This window comes from Salminus brasiliensis, chromosome 24 (genome assembly GCF_030463535.1).
Source record: "Salminus brasiliensis chromosome 24, fSalBra1.hap2, whole genome shotgun sequence".
NCBI classification, from domain to species: domain Eukaryota; kingdom Metazoa; phylum Chordata; class Actinopteri; order Characiformes; family Bryconidae; genus Salminus; species Salminus brasiliensis.
In genome coordinates this window covers 7,276,967-7,300,524 of record NC_132901.1, presented here as the reverse complement: position 1 = coordinate 7,300,524, position 23,558 = coordinate 7,276,967, and the positions used below count along the sequence as shown (strand labels likewise).

The 23,558-nt window shown below is 38.2% G+C and overlaps 1 protein-coding gene across 7 annotated transcripts in view; it reads right to left on the bottom strand.

The window, feature by feature from the left end:
• Nucleotides 1-12,941: 12,941 nt before the first annotated feature.
• The window catches only part of adgrl3.1 (adhesion G protein-coupled receptor L3.1), a 149,869-nt gene continuing 139,252 nt past the window's right edge, over nt 12,942-23,558 (bottom strand). For 2 of the 7 annotated variants that reach the window (XM_072670607.1, XM_072670605.1), the window contains exons 21-25: nt 22,607-22,703; nt 21,066-21,149; nt 19,569-19,694; nt 17,574-17,591; nt 12,942-15,656 (exon numbers count right to left, since the gene is read on the bottom strand). In XM_072670607.1, coding sequence (XP_072526708.1) covers nt 14,791-15,656; nt 17,574-17,591; nt 19,569-19,694; nt 21,066-21,149; nt 22,607-22,703 — 1,191 coding nt within the window. In that variant the 3' untranslated portion in view covers nt 12,942-14,790. The remainder of the gene's footprint in view (nt 15,657-17,573; nt 17,592-19,568; nt 19,695-21,065; nt 21,150-22,606; nt 22,704-23,558) is intronic. The other 5 variants (XM_072670608.1, XM_072670609.1, XM_072670610.1 and 2 more) reach the window with 5 other exon arrangements.

Below are 23,558 nucleotides of genomic sequence, written 5' to 3'. Positions count from 1 at the left end.
AATTTTAAAGCTAGAACTTGAGTGTTTATGGTGATCTAAAGAGGTCTTGGGTCTTTCATTTATATGGCTTTAGGTTAGCAGTCGAAGCAGTGGAGCCTGTTCCACATCTAACTATCCATAGCCCTAGGATGAGTGCTAAAATAGTGACAAAACGTAGTTACAAAAACACAAAGGTACAAAGAAACAATTTAATAGTTAACGATAGTTACAAACCCTCTATAGAGAACATATATCTGATGCACCTACTAATTACTGTTAATTTGTTTAATTTCCCACAACATATGCCAAATACAAAGATTGTGGCATGTTTTATGCACCGGTTTTCCCTACATGTTCAATTCAGCACATAAATATGAATTGTATCCTAAAACATGGAAAATGACAAATTTAATTGTGTCCTGTAAAGGCTTTGTTTAGTTATATTCACCAAAAAAATAGGAAGTAATTTGTTGATCATAGTCATGTTGATCTGGGCTGTCAAGAGTAGTCCACAGAACGTGGGGCCACTTCATATGACAACAGACTTAGATGTAGCATCAGGAAAAGTGTGTGTGTGAGTGTATGTATGTGTAGTCAGACAGGAGTTTGATCTTGTCTAATCTAACTTTATCATGGTAATCTCCTAGCAGCAGGAAGCCCACCTGAATGCCTGTGTGCGTGTGACCTTTCTGAGAAGGACGCCACCCAATGAGAGACAAAGTCTCTGACCTCCAAAAGCCCTGCTGAGGTGTGAATGTGTGTTTCCCCCAAAGGTCTCAGCAGTGTTTGAAGTACATAATATAAAAATGCACCTTACCTCATGTCAGTGTAAATGTTTTATTATTTTAGTTTAAGCTTTAATCTCTTTCTCTCTCTATAAAACACACACACACACACACATACACACACACACACACACACTTCATCTCTCTCCCTCTATCTCTTTTTATGTTACACCCACCTTCCCTTGTGGAGTTGTGGTAGAGCAGATGCTGTGAGGATGCTGTGGGGTTTTCCCTAAACATGTGCATGCATGACACACACACACACACACACACACACGCACACACACACACACACACACACACAGAGATTCATATTTTGTCTCTTTAATGACTTCATATGAACTGTAATTTATCCAGTTAAAGTACCAGGATGTTTAAACATGGATGTCTAATATTGGTTTCAAGCTGTCAGTAACATGCTACCTAGGACCTTCCATTGGATGGGTGCAGTTTAGAATGTGCACAAAGTCGTTCATTAGACCACTCACTACACTTGGAGAACACTAACTGCAGGTTTTGTTTTATCAGACCATGAACAACAACCCCAGATCATTATAGGTAGTGTTCTTCACGAGATTCATTTACCAGACTGCCAGAAAACAGATATCTTTTGTTCTAGAATCCATAGCGTCCAATAGTGGTAACTCCATCCCAGTTAACATCAACATTATATATGGTGATCATCTATGTGGCTGCTCAGCCACTGTGGTTACCATGGAAACTCAAATCATGTATCTCCTGATGAACAGTTCTTGTGCTGACATTTTCAGAGGTAGTTTGGAACTTGGCAGTGAGTGTTGCAAATGAGGACAGGTGATTTTTAGGAGCTTCGGCACTCAGTGTTTGCATTTAAATGTTAAATGTTCCTACTTCACAATAACAGATCTCACAGTTGACCGGGGCAGCTCTAGCGGACCATATATTTTATATATATTTTTAAGGACATACTGTGTACATACTGTGTATGTTTACATGTGTGAAATACCAGTAAAGGCTCTGTACTTTCCATATGGTCTCTGGGAACATGTCCTTACAATGGCCTCAGGGATTGTGCAAGCAGTTTGCACATCTCATGCAGAACAGGTGCTAAGATGTTTGTTACAGCCACTGAGGAGAAAACTAATGAGCAAGTCTTGCAATAAAAAAAATGTTTAACAAGTTCATTATGGAATCATTTTTCCCAAATGAAGATGATTTATGATGCTGATTAGGTTCTACGGTCATGTTATAATGATGAATGACATTTTCTGAACCATAATTTGGAAATAATCATGTCCAAAACAAGGATTGGAATGTAAACAAGAAAAAATAGGCAAGCCAAGTTTTGCCAGACCTCCTGGTGCAGTAATGATGCTAAGACCACAGCAGCGATGCTGGGTGAGGCCGGCGACTGGAGCTGTAGAGATGCTAACACTGTGACATTTGTTTGTACTGACACTCTGAGGACAAAATTTTGTCACCAAACTATAGCAAGTAGATGAGCTGCTGAGATGAGGTGCATTCATAGGTAAGCTTAGGTTACCGCAGCATTACCAGCATCAGTCGGTCAGTCACTCACTCAGCCAGGTAGTAAGTGAAATCGCCATTAGGTGGTCCGGCAAAAAAGGAGGGTTTTATGAGAGATGTGAAAGCATGAGAGCTGTCAACGCATCTTGCAGACAACTTACAGGACTCAATTAAGAACAGTACCAACTTTTCTCTTCTTCCATTCAGAAAAACAATTCTACTGTTTTTCGACTAATGCCTACATGGTTACACGCTAGACATGATATTTCTTCTAGCAATAGGTGTAGCTGGAAAAGGTGATTGATAGATAGATAGATAGATAGATAGATAGATAGATAGATTGATTGATACAAATGGGATACCATCACCCTGGTCCAAACCCAAAAAACACCTACCTTCTTTTTATGTAAAGTTCGATTACTTTAAGTGGATAAAGAAAAAAAAAAAGATACAGAGAAAATGGGACTTAAAACTTTTATCTTTGAGATGAAAACATCCACTCCAACTTCAGAGCTGCAAAAATTCCCAGTTGTTTTTATCCATTTTTCTATGGTAAGAAGAAAACTCAATTCTGGAGGTCTGAAAGGATGTAGAGCTGATTAAAGAGCCCTTAATGAGGAAAGCAAACAGGAAAAAAGGAGAACATTTGATCAAATCAAACTGTTCTTAGAACAATATACTAACCACCCAGAGTCCAGACCTCAGCATCATTGAATATGTTTTAGATTACTTGGATAGTGGGAAACAGAATTAACCTTCATTGTCAGTTTCTTCAACTTCTTGTTTTAACTGGAAATTAAATAAAGGGCAGAGATTTATTCATATCAAACCAACATAGTTACTCTCAAGCGAAGGCGTGCAAGCTAAAATGTGCATTACTAAACCTGTGAAAGTGTAGATTTACTTTGTTCTTTATTAACATATGAGAAGTATGATTGTAGTACAGAATAATATGAAAAATAACTAAATAAATACTTAATACCCTCCTCTAAAACAATAGAAAACATAGCTACAGTTCATAACTAATCTGTGGAACCAAAAAAGAATAAAGTAAAAAGAATATAAAAACTGTGGTATAGAGTCAATTTACCAGAAATACAGGAAATGCATAGCAATGAAAGAATGAAGGAATGAAGCTGGTTTCAAAATAGCTTTTCTACTCTGCCAGATTTGCAAGACACCTGCTAGCACCCAGGTATAAAAACACTATGCACATGCACATGCACCCACACACACATCTACCACACAAACACCACCTCTGAGCCATGATAATCAAGGTGTGTACATGAGAGAGAATTAGATCAGGTTAAGTGTACATATTCATGGCAAAATCTTAATGGCATGAAAAAAAGAAAGAAAAAAAAGCTGTTTAAAGGACTGAAATTTTGATAAAGTTTAAGAAGAAGAACACAGTCTCCTTTTCAAAAGCTGCCAAGTGCTGTGCATGTGCACGCACGTACACACACACACACACACACACACACACACACACACACACACACACACACACACACACGCCCATGCTAAGAAGCTACCAACTATGAGATATGGAGACAAAATTCTCTTGTTTTCGCCTACAGGCACATCAATACTTAAACACAACATGTTCATATCTCACATGCACACATAGTTACACTTTATCCAGGCCTTAGCCAGCAACCTGTCTGCACACACACACAGACAACATCGCTGCGATATAATGAAGTACACGTTTGTGTTTGGTTTATTTTATAATTCATGTTTTCAACTGTGCTCGGTTTGTACTTCAAGGTTAGGCATATTTTCCCTCTGATCCGCATATTATTCTAAATCACGATGCTCCGCACAGAACATAACCTCTGACCCCTTTGAGAGCGCGCCTGCCAACAGCAGCCACGGCAACAGGTTAAAGAACGATCTCCATGGAAACTGGAGGGGTACATAAAGCACCTCTCACTTTGTAGGTTAAATCCCCTTTCCCTTAGAGACTGCACGCACTGGTCAGCGGACCAATTCGTAGTGCGTGTGAAGTGTGTGTGTGTGTGTGTGTGGGACAAGTCGAGTCAAAGATGAGTGGGTTTCAACTGACAGCAGATGTTTTCTGCCAACTACCTACAGCATCATTAAAAGAAACAGTTTGGCGCTAAAAGTATACAGTTCTGTTGGGAAATCTTTGTAAATGCTGGGTCTATAGACCACCTTTTTATGACTTTTTGTGTAGCATCACCCCTGGATTTGGTATTGCAGTTTGTGCCATGTTAATTAGGGTTCTATTTATAATAATTCATAAATAGTTTAGACCTTCTGGTGATGATGGGTCCCCCTTGTGACTCCTGGTTCCTCCCAAGGTTTCTTCCTCCAGCTCCAAGGGGGGCTTTGGCTTGCTCACTGGGGGTCTTAGGTTTTTATGGCTTCTTAGATTGTTGATTTCTTCTCTTTTTAACTAATTACTAATTGCGTAAAGCTGTGAAGCTGCTTTGTGGCAACACCAGTTGTAAAAAGCGCTATACAAATAAACTTTGATTTCAGCACAAAAACATGACTTTCAGTGACAACACTAAAAAAGGGTTTTTCCAATGGTTCTTTGGTAAGTTTCTATAACCATTTGGATGCTCAGGTGGTCCTTTGTCTGGTTAAATGTTTCTTTGCATTGATGCAAAATCTTATGTAGATGGTTCTGCTATCAAAATAATACTAAGATGTCTTTTTTTTAAGACTATATTCAGCTTTTTTGCTTAGGGTATAGTATAGGTATAGATTATAGATTGTTCACATAATGCATTATTAGTACAGCACACAATACATTATATTGTCAATACCAAAGAAACTGGCACTCCAAATACTTTTTTGAGTCACCAAATTTGAATAGCACTGAGGACTTCTGGGACTCTATTGGAGCAAGTGGAGAAGACTCTGTAGGAGGTCAGTGAAACAGCAATGAATGTGTAGGAAGTAGTTTTATAGAAAACAATATGGAAATCAAGTGGTGTGCGGCTGTCATTAAGACTAAAAGAGGGCCTAAAGAATATTGGTACACATTCTTAGTATTCACTTGATGTTTTGGTGGGTATTAATGATAATTACAAAAAACATTATTTGACCTGTTGTTTTTGACTGCCATTGCATTAGCTCATGAATCCTATCACAAACATTTGCCGGATTAGTGAGCGGCAGCTCCACTTATTGAGCATGAAATCGAGCAGGTTTCACTCTTGGGAAAGGTCATGCTCCACAGCTAAAATGAAGATTCTGAGATGCTGAGTTTGACTGTCGGTAAAGTCTGTATATTTTTCTCAAAATAAGCAACCTAAACATTATCAAGGGTCAAATGCTTGCTCACTCATTCCAGTAACCATGCCCCAGTCATCACAATCTCAAATAGGCTCTCTTTTTCTGGTGTCTGACACTGTATATAATGACAATGGATATAATTCAGGCATCAATATGGTTATTGCTGTTGTTAGCAATAATATGTAATGTTTTGTCCTTGTCTGTAGGTAACAGTTTGTGATACAGTCCATTAGAGATTACTTAACAACTTCATATTGAATGATGACTTACACAGTGCTAATCCAATGCTAATCCTAGTTCCAATGTGAAACCTAAGGCAGTAAATTAAAAACCCTATTCCTTGGGATGGAGAGTTTTTTTTTTCATTTGTTATCATTTCCTTTGTTAGTGAAGTTTTCATTTCAACACATTGTCACATTTTCCTAAACACTAATGGTCCAAGCATGGGGTCCTAATTGAATTATGTGACATAAAGCTATTGACCAGTGATCTGGAGACCTAGTTTTCAGGTCAAACGTCAACATTCTGCCTTCCCGAAATTCCATGTACAACTCTGTCCAGTGTTTGCAGCTCTGACTGTTGAAGTAGATGTTCTGGAGTTAAAGGCTTAGAAGTTCACTGTTTTTATGAAGGACATTTTAGATCAGTGGTTCAGATCAGCATATTTATCCAGATCTAGGTCTTACTGTTTGAAAGTACAGTCAGCTCTGTGGCTGATTTTGTTCATATTTGATACAGTGGCTGTAAGGCCACCATCAATCTTTTCATCAAAAACAATTTTAAGAAATGCCAATATTTCTACAAATATTAGTTTATATACTGTATATAATATCAGAAATAGCACTGAAATAACACTGCAGAACTGCTCATATGCTTTACAGAAAGGCAACGCAAACATCAATTTGTCAGCAAAAGACCTGCAGATTTTGCTGACAGAGAAATGCTAGTGCACTATTCGACTGTGCAGCACTGCTTGCACAAACATGATCTGATTTATTCTGCATCAGAGGGTAATATTATCTTCAACTTCATCATGAAAGTCAGTGTCTGAAGTAATCCACACAAAACAAAAGGCATGGGAATAAAAACAAGGGTTTGATAAAAGGACTCCTACAACATAAATGATGATCAATTGTATATTTCAGCTAAACTAGATGATACACTTTAGCTTAAAGACTGAAGATTGTATACAATACATAAGAGGCTGAGTTGTCAAATAACTTCAGGCTACTTCAAATAGCAGAGGTTTTTCTGTTTGGACCAAAAGCTGCTAGAAACAAATGGTCTGACTTAATCCTGCGTAATCCTACGTAAGCTTTATCAGTTGCACCAGGGACAACTGTGAAAAACCTTGGTGTTATGATCATTTATTGTTTCCTCCGAAATCAAGGACCAAGGGTATTTGCTATAGAGGTTGTGTTTTTTCCATTGAAAAATAAATGACCACTTGTGGAATTCAGTCAGGAATGTACAAACTTTATAGCTATTTATTAATAAACTGTATATCAAGCTCTGCATATAAAATAACTGTTTGAATGCTTTGAAATGAATGTTTTAAATAATAAAGTTGTACGGTGGTACTAAGATTATAAAACTATATTGGAACTTTCACAAATGTAAATAACAAAAAACTACAAGCAAGCTCTAAAATTAATAAATATATAAATACAAAAAAATATGAGAGTAGATGATTTTCAACTACTGAATTAGATCATATTGGAAAACATATCCATAATCTATTTCCATAATGAAATTCTCAGGCAGATTTCTTGTCAGTAAGTTGCCATTAAATAAGGCAAAATGCGCTGGTAATGTAGTGAGTAATACATTGGTGTAGCACAGGTACCAGCTGTTAACCTTCAGGTTCAGAAACGGTATTGCAAAAACTAGCGACAATGCGAGACCTGTTGACTTTACTATCAGCCAGGACCAAATAGGAAACAAAACAATACATTTAAGTGTATAGTTGTTGGAGGTTGTGGTAATATTTAGGGTATTAAAAGGGGCTAAAAAGTATCCAGACACTTTTGATTTAGTGGATTCAGCGACTGCTAACACAGTGGGATGTTTGCCTCATGAGCCCAAGGTCACCATGCCTAATGACATGTGTTAGGGTATACAGCCCCCCAGCACCTCAAAACATGGTAACAGTACGAATAGTCTCTCGCTCACTGTGTGCCTCTCTCTCTTTCTCTCTCTACCTTCCTCATGTTTGGTAAAGAGTAAATGAATGACTCATGAGTCATGTTCCAGCTTATACATCTCAATGGTTTTTAAATTACATCTAAAAGTCAGATGAGCCCTTTTCGGATCTACACAAATGTGTCAACAATTCACTGACAGGGTGTGGGGATGTTACAGAGAGAGAGAAAGAGAGTAGGAAAGAGAAAGTATGTCAGACAAGAGGCAAGCGAGGGGATGAGGGTGAAAAAGGCAAAAAAGTGCAGAGGAAAAGAGACATTAAAAGGTTTCGTCCATGCATTTTAATACAGATATACGCACGCGCACACACACACACACACACACACACACACACACACACACACACACACACACAATAACTTTGCAAAAGCAAGTCTTATTTAGTGTGTATTTGTTCTTTACTTTATCCTTCAACTTTTATCAAAACACCAGCCGTCATCTGGTCTCATACACACCTTCCCCCTTCCCTATCCCCCCACTCCCCCACACACACCCTTAATAAGGCCTGTTGGCAGTGGGGGCCTCAGTACTGTTATAACCCTGCCTGTGATGCGATATCCTGCCGCTTCTGTTTCTATGGTTACCCCGCACTTTCTAAATCCTAAAGAGAATGAAAATTGGGAGTTTGATGAAGTTTAATAAGTGAAAGATAGCACAGAGGAGGAGTGCATTCTCTCTCTCTCTCTCTTTCTCTCTCTCTCTCTTGCTCATTCTCTCACTGTTGGAGTTAAGAATAAAGCTCATTTAGGCTCTACTAGGCTTTTTTTGGTATGTGGGTCAGTGACGTACAAAGCAGTAAAGAAGATAAAAACTTAAATAAAAAACTGTTTGTTTAGAATGATTCTTCTTTCTTCCTTGATAACAATGAGGCCTATATATATGCATTATTCTCTGGAATAACTGGCCATATATGCAAATATTAGCATAGAAATACTACAAGGTTCTGTATGATAACATTAGTACAACATCATGTATAACTTGGTGTAATAGCACCATATATACATGTAATAGTATTGATTCAAATAATATTAGGTTTATTTTTAGGTGACATTATTTTAGGTTTATGCATAGTGTACAGTAGTGTATAGTATTTTTTTTTTGTTAGGACTTAAAATTGACAGTTATACTGGATGACCTTTACAGTTAAAACCGTTGGTCTCCTAGTCCATTGTCCAAGAGGCCATTGTGAAGAGACCAGAAGTACGAGAGACACTGGTATGTAAAAACAGTAGTTCCTATGATGTCCTAGGTGGTTGCTATGAGGTTGCTTTGAGGTTGTTATGCTGCTCCAAATGTTTGCTAAGCTTTTGCTAAGCAGTTGCCATGGTGTATGGTGCTATGGGGGAGCCAGGCTGTTGCTATGCTTTTCTAAGTGATTGTTATGGTGTTGTAACACAGTTGCTATTGTGTCTCAGGTGGTTGCTAGCAAGTTGTTACAAGTTGTTTTTTAGCTGATTGGTACAGTGCTGCTAACAAGTTGCTATGTCATATCTAATGGTTGCTAGTGTGTTGCTAAGTGCTTGCTATGCTGTTCAAGGTTGCATGGCTGTTCGAGTTTACTCACACAATTAAGAGTAGGGCTGAACAAGTATTTGCCCAAAAAGTTCCAACATTCATTTCTGAAAAAAAAAAATAGTTGCTACACAACAACTGTAAGACAGGTTAAAAAGCTGTATGTAAGCACACTGTTCCCGATCAGAGCATTTTGTTGTTTCTAGATGAACCAGAAAGCATTTGCTATGGTATCCAAAGTTTGACGTCTGACACAGGTTTCTACCCGTATCTCAGCATGTCTCAGGGAACTGCTGGTCACTCCATCTACAGAAGCATGAAGCCTTAGTCATGGATGATCAGTTATCATTCTCAAGTCATGTTGCAGTTCTAAATCAATCATGTAGATTTCTCCTTTACAACATCCGGACAATTTGACCCTTCCACTCTAGAGAGACCACCCAGGTCTCTTGTTGCTTCAAGATCGCAACTCCCTTCCAGCTGGTGTCCCTTTGTGCAACATCAGGCCCCTGCAACTTTTCCAGAATGCCAAGAATGGACCAGCTCCTCTGTACTTGGCAATGGACAAAAGCCAATCTGCACCAAGAGCCTTACGAGTTCAAGTATGTCCAAATAAATTCTATTAAAACTAGTTTAGGTTATTCTTGGGTAAATAGCAAAGCAGTTTTGTAGGTTGCTCTGGAGAAGAGCGTCTGCTAAATGCCATTACTGTAACATAAATGTAATCTGTGAAACATGGTGGTGGGGTGTCATGGCTTGGACATGTATGGCTGCCACAGGTGCTGGCACACTTATCTTCATTAATTATGTGATGATGTAACTGCTGATAGCAGTAGCACAATGAATTCTAAAATTAAATTCTTATCTGCTGAAGTTCCAGTAGATGTTTCCAAACTCATTGATTGGCACTTCATTCTACAGCAAGGTAATGATCCCAAATGTACTGCCAAGGCAAGAAAAAAAAATATTCCAGCTATACATTTTTGGTTAGTATTGGGAAAGTTACTTGTTTCCATGTTGCTAGTTTTTGTCTAACTCGGAATGTTCCAGTAACATTGTGATGTATTCTGAATATTCCTGGAACATGATTTCTGTATTATACAACAGTTAGTTCTGGCCGCACAAGCCGCTTGGTTGAGAAGCGTTTTAACTGTGCTGTTATGGGAAATCACAGCATGGTTAAAACCAATCATGGTTACTTTACCAATCAGCTTGCGTGAACTGTTGTATATTAAAGAAATCATGTTCTAGGAATATTCTGAAAACTTTTGACAAAACTTTTCACAAACACTGTTTCACTTCGCTGAACGCCATTGCTGTAAATTATATCATGAATCAAGAAGTAACATACATGCAAATAAGAATGAAAGAACTAAAGAAAACTAAAATAATTAAGACATAAATACACAATAACAAAAACAAACATAAGTGGGAGTTGTTGGTCTAGTGGGAGTTGTTGGTAGGAGCTGGAGAAGGAACTGTAGGCTGTGCCGTGAGGGGAGTTTGTCGCTGTGACGTGTTTGCTGATAAGACGCACCTTCTCATGTTTTATTCCTTTAATGTTACACACTAACCTTCCTGGGACCTTTTAAAACATCGCTAAACATTCCTATAACAAAACAGCAAAACAGCCCATGATGAAAACTTTGTGTTTTGGATTTCCCACTTTACCATCAACATAACTTTTGTAGATTCACTGGTAGTTTTGGGCACTAAATGCTTTAGACATTAGACAAAGGCTTTAGACATTGTTTTATACATTTCAACCCCTGATTCCTGTTGCCAGCATTGTGATTCTCTACAATTAACTACTTCCCACCGGACCTCTCTGAAGGACTTTGTTTATAACACAGTGATCTAATTATGTAGATCACAACCTTTAAAACTAATTAAGACAGTGCTGTGTCTGTAAATATTTCTGAACAAAGTATTTCAGAAATGTTTCTACAGAGAAACTGTGGGAATTGTCCATATTAATGCACGGTTTGGTAGATGGAAATCACTGGAAATTTAAAGAATGATTCCTGGTAGCATGCTGTACCGGCAGCTCTCAGCGATCACAGAGCCCATGCTGGGATCTGACCCGCAGCCTCTTAGCTGTCATTTAATTAACCTCTTGCACAAGAGAGGATAGCAGACGGGAGGAGTGCACTCTTTCTCTCTTCGTCCTTTTGTCTGCCAATCTGACCGTCCTCATGTAGCTCTCTCGGTCATCTGTCTGTATCTCTACTCCTGCCCTCTGCGCTTGTATCTCCTCATTTTGCCCATCTCTCTCTTTCAATTGCACACACACACACACACAATAGCCTTCTCTGCCCCCTTGCTGACCCCGTGTTATCGTTTTCTTCTCTAAAATCCTATCCTCGTCCTTCATTCTATCCTTCTCTTCTTCTGGCTCTTCTTCCACCAGATCTGGGATGCAGATGGCAGGGTGGTGAAATGTGTTCTGTCTCAGAGGCCTTCAACTTTTCAAGCAGTGTCGTAGAGGTGCATGCAAAACGTGCAGTGTTGCACTCGCACACACATACGCAAGTCAAAGGCAGGATAAACCTCAGGAGAACGTAGCTACGTTTCTCCTCTAGGAGAAAAAAGAACCTTCATCTTCCGTCTCTTCTCAAAACACTGAAGTGTCTGTCAAAACGACTGTTAAATATGCATGAGAGTGGTAACATTTGGTCGAGCGTATTCTCTGAAACACACATACACACGCGAGCATACACTCTCACACTGACTGACATTTGGGTGTGTTTGCAGACGGGCGTGTGTGTTTGCATGCATGGCAAGACATGGAAATCAATAATTCGTAATTACACCATGTTTACATTCGTGGTCTGGCCAAATGTGCATAATTCATTAATGACTCCGCCAGTCATTGTTGTAATGAATCAACACATATGGACGTGGAAATGAGTAGGCCTTAAAGGCATGACTCATAACTCTCAAATCAGAAGAGCAATTAAAGCTCAGAACCTATTTCAGCTTTGAACCGCATATAGTAGATGAAGATTAATCACTTGTAGCATCCCGTCACAATTTTCTGGGTTTTACAAGAATGGTATAGTTTCAACTACTGCAGAATAAATAGAAATATTTACAGAACTTACAGTATAGGCCACTGAAAACGCCATCAATAAACTTGCACCAGCACAAAAAAGCTACAACAAAATACTACACAGTTAATTAGTTGTATTTGCTACTTGCTTATGTTAATAGCAGCTAGTTAGCCTTGGTTACCAGCAGCTATGTCATACTAGAACCAATATTTAAATGTTTGTGTCCTTGCATTTCAAACCCATGTAACATTCCTAAACCAATTAGAACAGCATTAAAAACACAGCTCATTCTGTTCATTTTACATCAGCTTAAATGCTAACATGCCATATTAAATTAAATCAATTAAAAATTGAGGACTACAAACAAAAAAATACAGGTTAATTTAGCGTTAGAATGATTTTGTGCTTTTGTGCCATTTGTGCTTTTTTTACTAGCCAAAAAACATTCATTCCATTCTGGCTATTCTCTGAACCAGTCTTAAGCCCTGCTAGCTACTAGATGCTAGCCATTTTGCTCCTTTTGCATTAGCTAGTATTACCATTCATGGCTCTATTGATATTTTTGACATTTCTCTACATGTGTGAATCCAAACTTGTAAAAACACACAAACTCAAAGTTATCCTCGACAAAATATTCTAAATATTAATTCAGTCATTTTATTTGTTGGCAAACAACTTTCACTGTTACAACAAATATTAGTTATGAGTTCATTCAATTTAGAATGCATATGAAAAGAATAAATAATAATTCCATAGATATCATAATAATCATAATAACAATATTGATGGTAATAATAATAATAATCATAATGATAAAAAAAAGGTCTCAGTGCCGATCAGATTTTTAAAATCTCTTCTCTACCGACGATCGATCCGACGATTCAGATCTGTGAAAGCACCTCATGGGGATAGATATGCAGTCAGTTTTCTCTGGGAAACAAAGGAAGTAGATGTGCAAGCTACAAGAAATCTCGTTTTGAGAAAGAGTAAACAGTAGAATTTGAATAAACAGCCCCTTTTAATTTCAAACAGCCCTAAATTAGGTCCTGTCTTATCAGCCTGCTCTTGTACTTGGAGAAAGCTTTCATACTTTATTCTCATCCCAATCAGGCTTGTGGGGCACCTGTCCCTACACACTTGTCCTTTTTCCTTTTCCATCTTCTCGTCCTCTTGTTAAGAATGAACTGCCAGGTGAATATATTATACTAGATATCTGATGATACCAATTTAGTCTGGCTGTAGGGCATCCAGTGAACTCCTACTACTACGATGTGATCAGTAACCGGATCTGTGACAACTGGAATGTTCCAGAGCTTTCTGGAACAGGAGCACTCGACCTGTTGTTCTCTCTGGAGTCTGGAAACAACTTTGAACTGAAATTGTAGTGATGATGCCTTTAAACAATTGTGTTATTTGGTTATAAATAAGGAAGAGAGTGTGTTTGCATTTCTGTGTGAATATGTGTCGCATAGGTGTGTGTGGGCGTAGGGCAGGGTGGTCGCTCCTAGTGGTAATGGAGGGGATAATAGTACGGAGGACCAGCACAGTTTCTGGATTGGTCTAAGTTCTACACAAACACATATGGAGGGAAAAGTATATCAAAAAATGTGAGCATATGGTCATATGCAATGCAAGGGGCTCTGTACATTTTACATAGAAATCTGTCCCATGTCTTTGTTAATAGTGCGTATTATCTCTCGATAACTGATATTATTACAGAAAAATAAACGTAAGAAAAGAGACACTTCCTCGAGTCTCAAGATTAGATGGTTTGTCATGACTTCGTACTCAGAAAACGGTGCTAAACAGGAAGGAATGTGTGCAGCAGAGTCGCCGTACAAAGTCTAGAGAGTTGTGGGTGTTCGGTGGGTCAAGGATTACACTTCAAGGTTCAAGGTCCATGTTGGTGCCTTCTCAACATACATAATCATCTAAAACGGCAACTAGTCTGTCGCTATCAACTCGTATGCATTTTGACACTAGAGCAATCCGTCAGAAGCTTGAAGGATACCCAGACAGCTTTTGGACAAAAGTTGTTACGGGGGTGAAGTGATGCAGGAATGGACGTTTCTCTGACTGGAATCCATTGCTCCAGATGGCCACTATGTCCATCAGTGGGTTCTGTCCCAGTCAAATCCGACAGGTCAGTTCGCCGAGCTATTCAACATGGCTCTATCAAAAAAAGGGGTTTGTCAAGCCCTACACTTAAACTTTCCATTAAAGTGGGGTCTTTCTGTTGTGTATGACACGTACACACCACATTGAATTTGCTCAGTGGAGATGGTTTAACTGGTACTGGTACTAGGACTGGAATCAGTTACTGGCCCTAACAGATACTGATTACTAGTGCTAACTTGTATCGGGTACTGGTCTTCATTGGTCTCGGGTAAGCTATCTGGTTATCGGTCTCGTCATTAGGGATCTATCAGTGCAGTAGGTAGTGGTTTTTCCGTGCCTTGTGCATTGCATCATCACAAACAGCTCTATAAGCTTGTGACCAGGTGGGAGGGGTCTTGCGGCTGTTCCTCGGGCGATGACTCGTCCTTCTCAGGTGGCGCGATGAAGCCATCACTGCCACCCCGGCCCATCTGGTAGTAGCTCTGCAGTTCTTGTATGTGGTTGCGTGAGCCAAGGTTTGGCATGCTCTTGTAGTACACGTCGTCTGTATCCACGCCGACCCCTTTGCCGTTGGCCAGCTGGAGCTGCAGCTCACTCTCCTCATCCTCCTCTTCGTCCTCGGCCTCGTCATCATCGTCTTCATCGTCGTGGAGACCATTGATGAGGTCTTCTGTGCCACGTGGCAGGTCGGTCAGCGTGGGCATGCTGGTGTAGATAGAGTCTCTAAGTGCGTTTTGTGTCTCATTGGGCAGCAGGGGGAAGAAACTTTCGCTGTTCTCCTGTGGCAGGCGCCGGTGGGTGGAAAAAGTGTGCAAAGTGGGCGGCGCATGGCCATCAGGGGGTGGCGGCCTGGGGGGCAGGAGAGGTGCCTGCGACTCCTCTCGGATGATCTCTAGGCTCAGGCCACCGCCGCCGCCATCGTCATGCCGGTGGAAAGCGCCAGGGTTGTCCAGCACCATGACGTCATCCTTGGGCACGCCCCCATTGGCCATGTGATTGCTGAGCTTGGCGCTGGGGTTGCCCTGGCGTTCTGGCGCACTCATGTACGGTGCAGTGTAGTTGGCTGTCAACTCCTTCAGGATCTTCTTCTCCAGCGTTGTGGGCGGCTCGCTGCTGCGCGAGCTGTATGTCAGGTAGTCGCCCGCCGCCATGCCGTAGCTGTTACCATGGTTACCGTTGAGCGGGAGAGTGTCCATGACGCTAGAGTCACGAGCATTGTTCAGCATGCCCTCTAGAAACACAAGATGAGTCAAGTTTAGAGAAGGTCTGTTTACAGACTAAAATTCTGTGATTCTGTGATTCTGTGATGCTTTGCAACAATGCTTTACTGTATAACTCTCAGATATCTGCAGAAAGTCTACACAAACACACACACACAGGTGTAGAATCAATTCGTACTAATCATATTAGCCATGTAAATGTTTTTGCATGCTATTTTATATTCAAAAATAATGTCAATATATAAGTAAAAAGTAAACGTTATTGTGGAATGTTTATATTGGTCCATTCATCATAAAACTTTGACACAATATGAAGTAGAGTTTAGATTCTCTGCCCGAGCCCTATCCGATGGCCAGCCTGAACTCGGACCAGGTTGGGTCGAGCTTTCCCACCGCTTTCCTCTGACCCTGTCAGGTGGGGCTCAAGAAAATGGTCTGTGATATAGGTCTACATTTTTTAATGATAATTTTTAATTTTATATAAAGCTATCTTGTGCTAATCACAATATAACATAGTAACAAATCACACTGTGATCTTAAAAAAAGTTGCACAAGTTAGAATGTTATAATCCCACAGCGCTGGCCAGGGCTAGCCAGTGAGACATACCCGGCTTTATGCTACAGTTTGTTTGATAGACTATTATAGGCCTTTATTATTTAAAGAATAATCTAAGCTCTAATAAGAAGGGCAACTGCAAAACTCAAAAATCTGCAAAAATGTTTTTTGCATGACAGCAATAATTCATTAAATGTATTTATACCGATTGCTGATGTTGAAAATATTAAATGAATTATGACAAATGTTATCGTACATGTTTTATGTTTGTTATTTTTTTAATCAAATTAGTAAAAAATAACCTTAAGCACAGAAAAGTGAAGGTTTTATGGTTGTTTTTTTTACTTAGAAAACCAACAAATTAACTATAATAATAATAATAATAATAATAATAATAATAATAATCAGAATTTAAACAGGAGTACCCAGGAGTGCCCCTTTTGCATACAACTGTATATATTATATACATTCATTTTATTATAACTTTAGTCATTTGAGAATCATTTACACCTGTATTCATCATTCTGGAAACATGCAGAACTTCTTATTTTATGTATTTATTTATTCACAGCTTTCCACTGTAATTATTTTTAATAACATGCATGTGTGAAGTTTATCAATGGTGTTTTTATGTCTCTGTTACAACTCTATTTTCTTATTATGCATCACTGATTTTACTACAGAAAAATTAGTGACTATAGTTAAACACATCCTGAATCTATACCTACATTTACTCACATACACATTATTCTCTACACACATGGGGCCCTATTTTAGTGATCTTTTGGAGAGCCGTCAAATGCACACCAACAAAGGGACAAAGGGAAAGGTACGCCTTGACATCTGCCTAGGTTGTTTTCAGTCAGTGGCACACCTGTATTTCTGTTGCCAAGATAGCAATACGCCAAAATGTACCTATACACACCTCATTTCAAGACCACCACGCCCATCGGCACAGATATATTCGCAAGCACCGCTGCTATTTAAACAATGCAGGTGGAAGGCATGCAAATAGACTGTTGGCGGGGTGTAAGATAGGCCCCATGGTGTTTAATATAAATATATATGATATTATGACAGAAGATTTTAATAGGGCAGTCTATTAATAGAACCTCAGTGGTTTGGAGGTTGAAGATATGGCATCAAAGTGACTTTATGAAAGATGATATCTACTAGGATATTGCCTCTAAACTAGGTGAATATAAAATGAATATACAGCAATGTTATAGCAGATGAGAGGAAAGGAGGCCAGAGAGCAGGAGAGGAGTGGACAGGTCAGGAGAGGAGAGAGGGGAGAAGGAGGAGAGGAGATGGGGAGGAAAAGAGGAGGGAGAGCTTAATATGTAGGTAATGAAAAGAGAATGAGTCATACTTGAATCTCTGTAGGAGGCTGCACATCAGCATGGGCGGGGAGAGAGAGACAGAGAGAGAGAGAGAGAGAGAGAGAGAGAGAGAGAGATAGACAGACAGACAGGCAGACAGAGAGACAAAAAAGAGAAAGTGTGGTTACAGAGAAAATGTCTGTGATATGTACATAGAGAAATAAACATACATAGACAAGGATAAGGACAGCCTGTTAGAGGGAATCGATTTTTCAACTTCTGCACGTCTTTCAGAGTGATCTGAAATTCTAGAGAAGCTTATGTTTAAAGTATCTCTAATCTAAATTACAATGGGCAGACCAACCGTTCTTAACAAGAATTTTCTTCTTAAAATGACTTATGCAGATTTTAAGATTCTGACATTCACTACTATTTTTTAATTTGGGATTTGTTCAGTTTATGAAGCCAATGGCATTCATCTTTAGAACAGTAGTTGCAAGTAAAATAAATGAACCTCCATTTAAAATTAGGTTTATTAGCAACAATTACATTTTGCATTTTTTTGCAATAAACCAATTAAACAAGAAAAAATTAAACAGCTCAAAGCAAATAATACAAGTGTTTTCACCAATCTCAACACAAAATGCCACTTTTATTGACTACTGCAGTCAAGCGTCTTTAGAGCACCCTACTGCTGCTACGACCTGCTGCAGACGTGATGCATAGCCAGACGCCTGCTTCTGGCAGTGTTCCTGAAGAATGTAGCCCATTTTTCATGGGCAGTAGCCTCTAGTTTATGAATATTCTTGGGTTTGCGTGCTGCAACCAACTTTTTCAACTTCCACCAGGGATAGGGTTCAAGTCAGACGAGAGCCATTCAAGAATATCTTCTAACCTGGGTTTACTTTAAAGTATGTGTGGGATAATTGTCATTGGCACAATTAGTTTTGCTTTTGGGAATCTTTTCTGTGGAGCAATGAAACAAAACTCCTATGGTGTTTTTCCTAAGCATACCTCAAAGACCACCAAGGCCTCTGCTCATGAGGAATAAGCTAACACGCTGTCAGAAGCTTGTGTCTGGCTATACATCACGTTTGCAGCAGATCATGGCAGCAAAAGGGTGCTCTACTGAGTACTAAACATGCTTGTCATGAAGGGGTTGAATAATTCTGAGACTGTAGTAGTAGTAATTAAAAGTGGCATTATGTGTTGAATTTGAAAATTCAATGTGTTATATTAGTTGTGTTGAGCTGTTTAAATGGTTCTTGCTTAATTGATTTATTGCAAACAGCTGAAAGTTAGGTCATTTTGCTAATAAATCTCATTTGCAATGGGAGTTAATTTCAACTGTAGTTGTGAACAACTCTATTATATAAATGTAAAAATGTATTGTTGAATTCTTTTTTTCTATTGTTTTACTAATAATGTTGTTAGAGCAAATACACACTTATTGATCAGATAAATAGCTCCATATATCATTTTCTTACATGCCCAAAATATTTGTTCAGCATTGTATATGGCCTTATGATTATTGTGCAACTTATCTTTTGACAGAATCTCCTAAAGTTTCTGTATATCACAAACAAACTCCCAAAATAATCACAAAAAGAAAGTGTGGCCATATTTTTTAAATGTACCAGCTAATGAACTAAACTCCAGTTAATGAACCAAACATTAATGAACACAGAGCAGCACAACAAATGCACACATTGGCAATTTAACAAGAATGGTAAATGCAACTAATTGTATCAGGATTTGAGGTTTAGATGCTTATGTGGGTTTAATTATTACATTCTGTCAGAATGTTTTGTGCATGTATACAGACCGTTAGAACTGAGCTCATTTACATATATCAGCCTTAAAAGCATGCGGTGAGGCAAGAAAATATTCACATTTGAAAATAGCCAGCCAATAGCTGGTGTATAATGGTAACTGTGTGTATGTACAGTACTATACATTTGTGATGTATGCTGTGATGGTGTGCACAATGCATTTATGGGGTCCCAATTGTGCTTTTTTAGTGTGTGTGTGTAAGAGTGGCAAACCTTGTGTGTTGAACATGTTTGCAGACGGGTTATTGTACACGGCGGACTCTCCCAGCAGTGTGTTATAAGGGTTAGTGCCATGAGGACGCAACAGTGCGTTAGAGATGAGATGATTAGCCATGGTACCTACAATACATTCACACAGACACAAAGACAGAGGGATAAAGACAGAGATAGGGAAAGAGGAGAGAGAGAGAGAGAGAGAGAGAGAGAGAGAGAGAGAATAAAAGACAGATGGTGATAGACAGAGAGAACAGTGAAAAGAATTGAAAAGAACAAAACAGAGACAAAGAGGCAAACAAAGACAAAAAAAAGACAAACAAAACAGTTAGAATGATGCCGATGAAAAGACAATAGAATCTGCCCACTATTGCATGACTCAAATAAGATACCTCATCAGACACACTCTTCAAACATGAGGAAAGTGTGAATGCAGTCATATTGTTCTAATGCTGTCCAGCAGATGACTAAGATAAAATTAGCCAGCTCATGCTCTGCCCACAAATGTGTTCTTTCATATTCACTATTGTGATTTTGGACAAGCCTTTTAATTTTTTTCCCTAATAAAGAGAACCATCTTCTTATCAAAATACCCACGTTTAGAGTATATTAATTTTTTTAAATAAATTTGTTTGATATTTAAATATTTTCTTAACTGGTACTGTCAGTTAACCCACCTGTATATTGCTAGCACTAGCAAAACTCCAACACTAGGAGGAAGGTCACAATGTTGTAAAAGTTGTAAATTAAAGTAAAATCAAGCTAAATCAAGAGTAAAAGCCTCTTGACTTGACATTGGCACAATTCCCCTCTGTCGTTCAAGTGTTAAACACCAACTCCAAACAAACGTCCAACAGTTTCTCATTATCTTGGATTACGATTTTTACAGTGGCAAGCTCTTAATGCCTAATTTCTCAAATAAAAAAAATTGTACCTGTATTTCTTAGAATACTAAATGTATTTACAAATAACAACTAAAAGTATCACAGTATACGTATTACTGTTTAAAAACATTAGTACTCTTATTTCACTGGTATGTTTTGGTGGAAACAGAAATATACATAAACAATCTTAAAAAAACTAAAGAATGAAATAATTATGTTTTTCCCTGTGTTATCTAGGGAGATACATTCAAGCAAACTCTCCCTTTAGTTACATTAGCCACTAGATAAAGTTATTTTTTCATAAATTAATTTTTTACACACATTCTGTAATGCATTGTCCATGCTGGCAACAGTTGCTATAAAAGAATGCGCTTGTGGGAGGAGCATAAAGCGATCAATCATTCAATGAAAGCTAGAAAGAACCCAGTTTAATATCTCTAAGCTAAGCTACTGCTTTCCTTTCTCTGCATTTCTGAAATAGACTGCAGCAAAAAAGAAGCTAAACAGAGAAAATCATCTTAGTATTCAGATTTAACCATGACAAGCAGAAGTTTGATGGTAAGCAGAACACACACATACACATTCTCTGTCACACACACACACACACACACACCAGATGTCCGATGCATTTGGACTGCAGGGGGATTCAGTGTCAGCAAGTTGGACGAGCGGTTTGATGCTGTTCCAGTTTCTTTCACTGCCCTCCCCAAAAGACAACACACACACACACACACACACACACACACACACACACACACACACACAGTTTTGCTGTTCTTCTTATTCTTCACTATTAACATAGAACAGCAGATTAAAATGCAGAAATTACTCATAATTCACATTTTTTATTGTCTGATTGGGAAAGTGTAAGAAGCAACCACACTGCTGGATGTGATGGACAATTTATACATTTGTGTACACTGTAAAAATGCTTTAATTTCACATCAGAAATCTGTAAAAAATGGGAGATGCAGCCCAGGTATAATGTCAAAAAGGATGACGTGTAGAAACACAGTATACAGAAAGTTGTGCACTCTTGAGCATCCTAGAGTGGAGCTTCCCAATATTTCCTGTATTTGTAATAGTTACTTTTAGACTGGATATATACATTTGGCAATCTATATATTTGAATATATTATTGTATAATATGTTTGCTGATATTATTATTATATAGTATATAGTATTATTATATCACCCAGCCACGTCAGCAAATGCTAAATGTTTGCATAACTGATTCAATTTCTGCTTTTTTAGTCACTAACCCACTCACCACTTAAGATACACAACTCATTCGCCACAGTTTTTACCATTGTCATTTACATTGCTGTGACTACTCAACTGTCAACCTGTCAAAGATCTTTTTTTTTATTGTGGTTTAGTTTTTTTTTTCTATATTGTGACTCTGGTTAATGATTGTCAATATTTATAATCCATTTTAATCAATTTAATATGCTTAGGTATTCCAGTCATTATGGAGCTTTGTGTTTCAATAAACTAGTTTGAAACATAGTGTCAGATAAAAAAAACTCAATTACTGCCAAAACTAGCATACGGACAGGTCAATTATGCAATGTCTTGTGTGTGAATGCATAGTATCCTCTTCTTTTTAAACTCAATATTTTACAATATATTTTCTTGAAACTTTTGTCAGCAGAAAAAGTTCTAAGGTAGACCCCTTTATGTAATTAAAGTATAATTTGAAAAATAGGAATTATAGTACAGTGCAACCGCGTTGAATATGAACAATATCTAACTTTACAACAGTAAAATAACTTCAATACCTGTACTGTTTTTGTACATTGTGAGGAATAGTAATTGTGAATTGCAGTACCAGTACTATAAACAAGCAGCACGATACAGAAAACTGCTAGCAGTTAACTACTGTCATTTTTCAGATACATTTTTTACAGTGTATGAATTCTTTCTGTGACTGTCTGGGTAAATGTAGTGTATTAAATTAACTTTTCAATATTTGCTTAAAATATCTGCATCACTTCTACAGTGAGAAACTATTAAAACAATACAGTCACTGCCAAAAGTAATTAACTTAAAGACAAAGCTGTGCTGATGTCATGTATTTTTTTCATGCGAAAGTCAAGGTACACATTTCAATAAATTATCTTTTCATTATGTTTGTGTGTGTGCGTGTGTTACCTCTGTTTAGAGTAGCTGAGCTGTTAATATCTCCTGTGATGAAGGATGACTCGGACTGCTTCCTGACAGTGTCATTCCACATCCTTCGAATGCGACTCTAAATGAGAGAGGAAGAAACAGAGACAGCGAGAACAAAGGGAATGAGAGAGAGAAAAAGCATTAATATCAAACCTTCAATCTTTCCACAGAAGAGTTTATTTTGTATACATATGACTAGAACAGGAGAATCTGACAGCACTGTGTTTGAGTGGCATCTTTCAACAGTATGTTTCTACAGTAATCACGGGTGGTACCAAATATTTCTTTTAGCTGGTTATAGCATTTAGCATTATACATATGCATCATTAATTTGAACTCATTAATCCTTTATTGATAAATCCATTAATTCTTATAATTCTTATTTTTAGTTAGCAGAAAAATGGCTTGGAGGTAGCAGCAGAGAGGCATGATCTTATGAAGAGCCGAATCTCAATAACATTGTAAGACTGTAACATTTCTTCTGAAGGGTATTAATTGTTCTCCTTTTGCTACTGTACCCATCCTTTGAAAGGCTTTGCGTGAGATGTTGAAACACTGCTGTGAGGATTTGAATGCATTTCAACATTAGTAAGGTCAGGCACTGATGATAAGTTCTGGATCACAACTCAACTTAAACCCATCCCATACTGGATACTGCCCCATTACTCAAGAAAACTCAGTTCTATTCAGAAACCCTGTCTGGATACTTTTGCATGTATACTAAGGCTTAAGTTAATTAAGATACGTTAATACATTTGACTGATGAATTCATGATCGTGTTCTTCAAGAATACATATTTAACACAATTCAATTCAGTTCAATCCATTTCAGCATATTATATATTTTTCTTTAGCTTTAACTAATTAAACTCTAAGGTTTCATACATGAACAAATTACTCATTAACAAAGGATGTATAATTCCTGTTTTTATTCA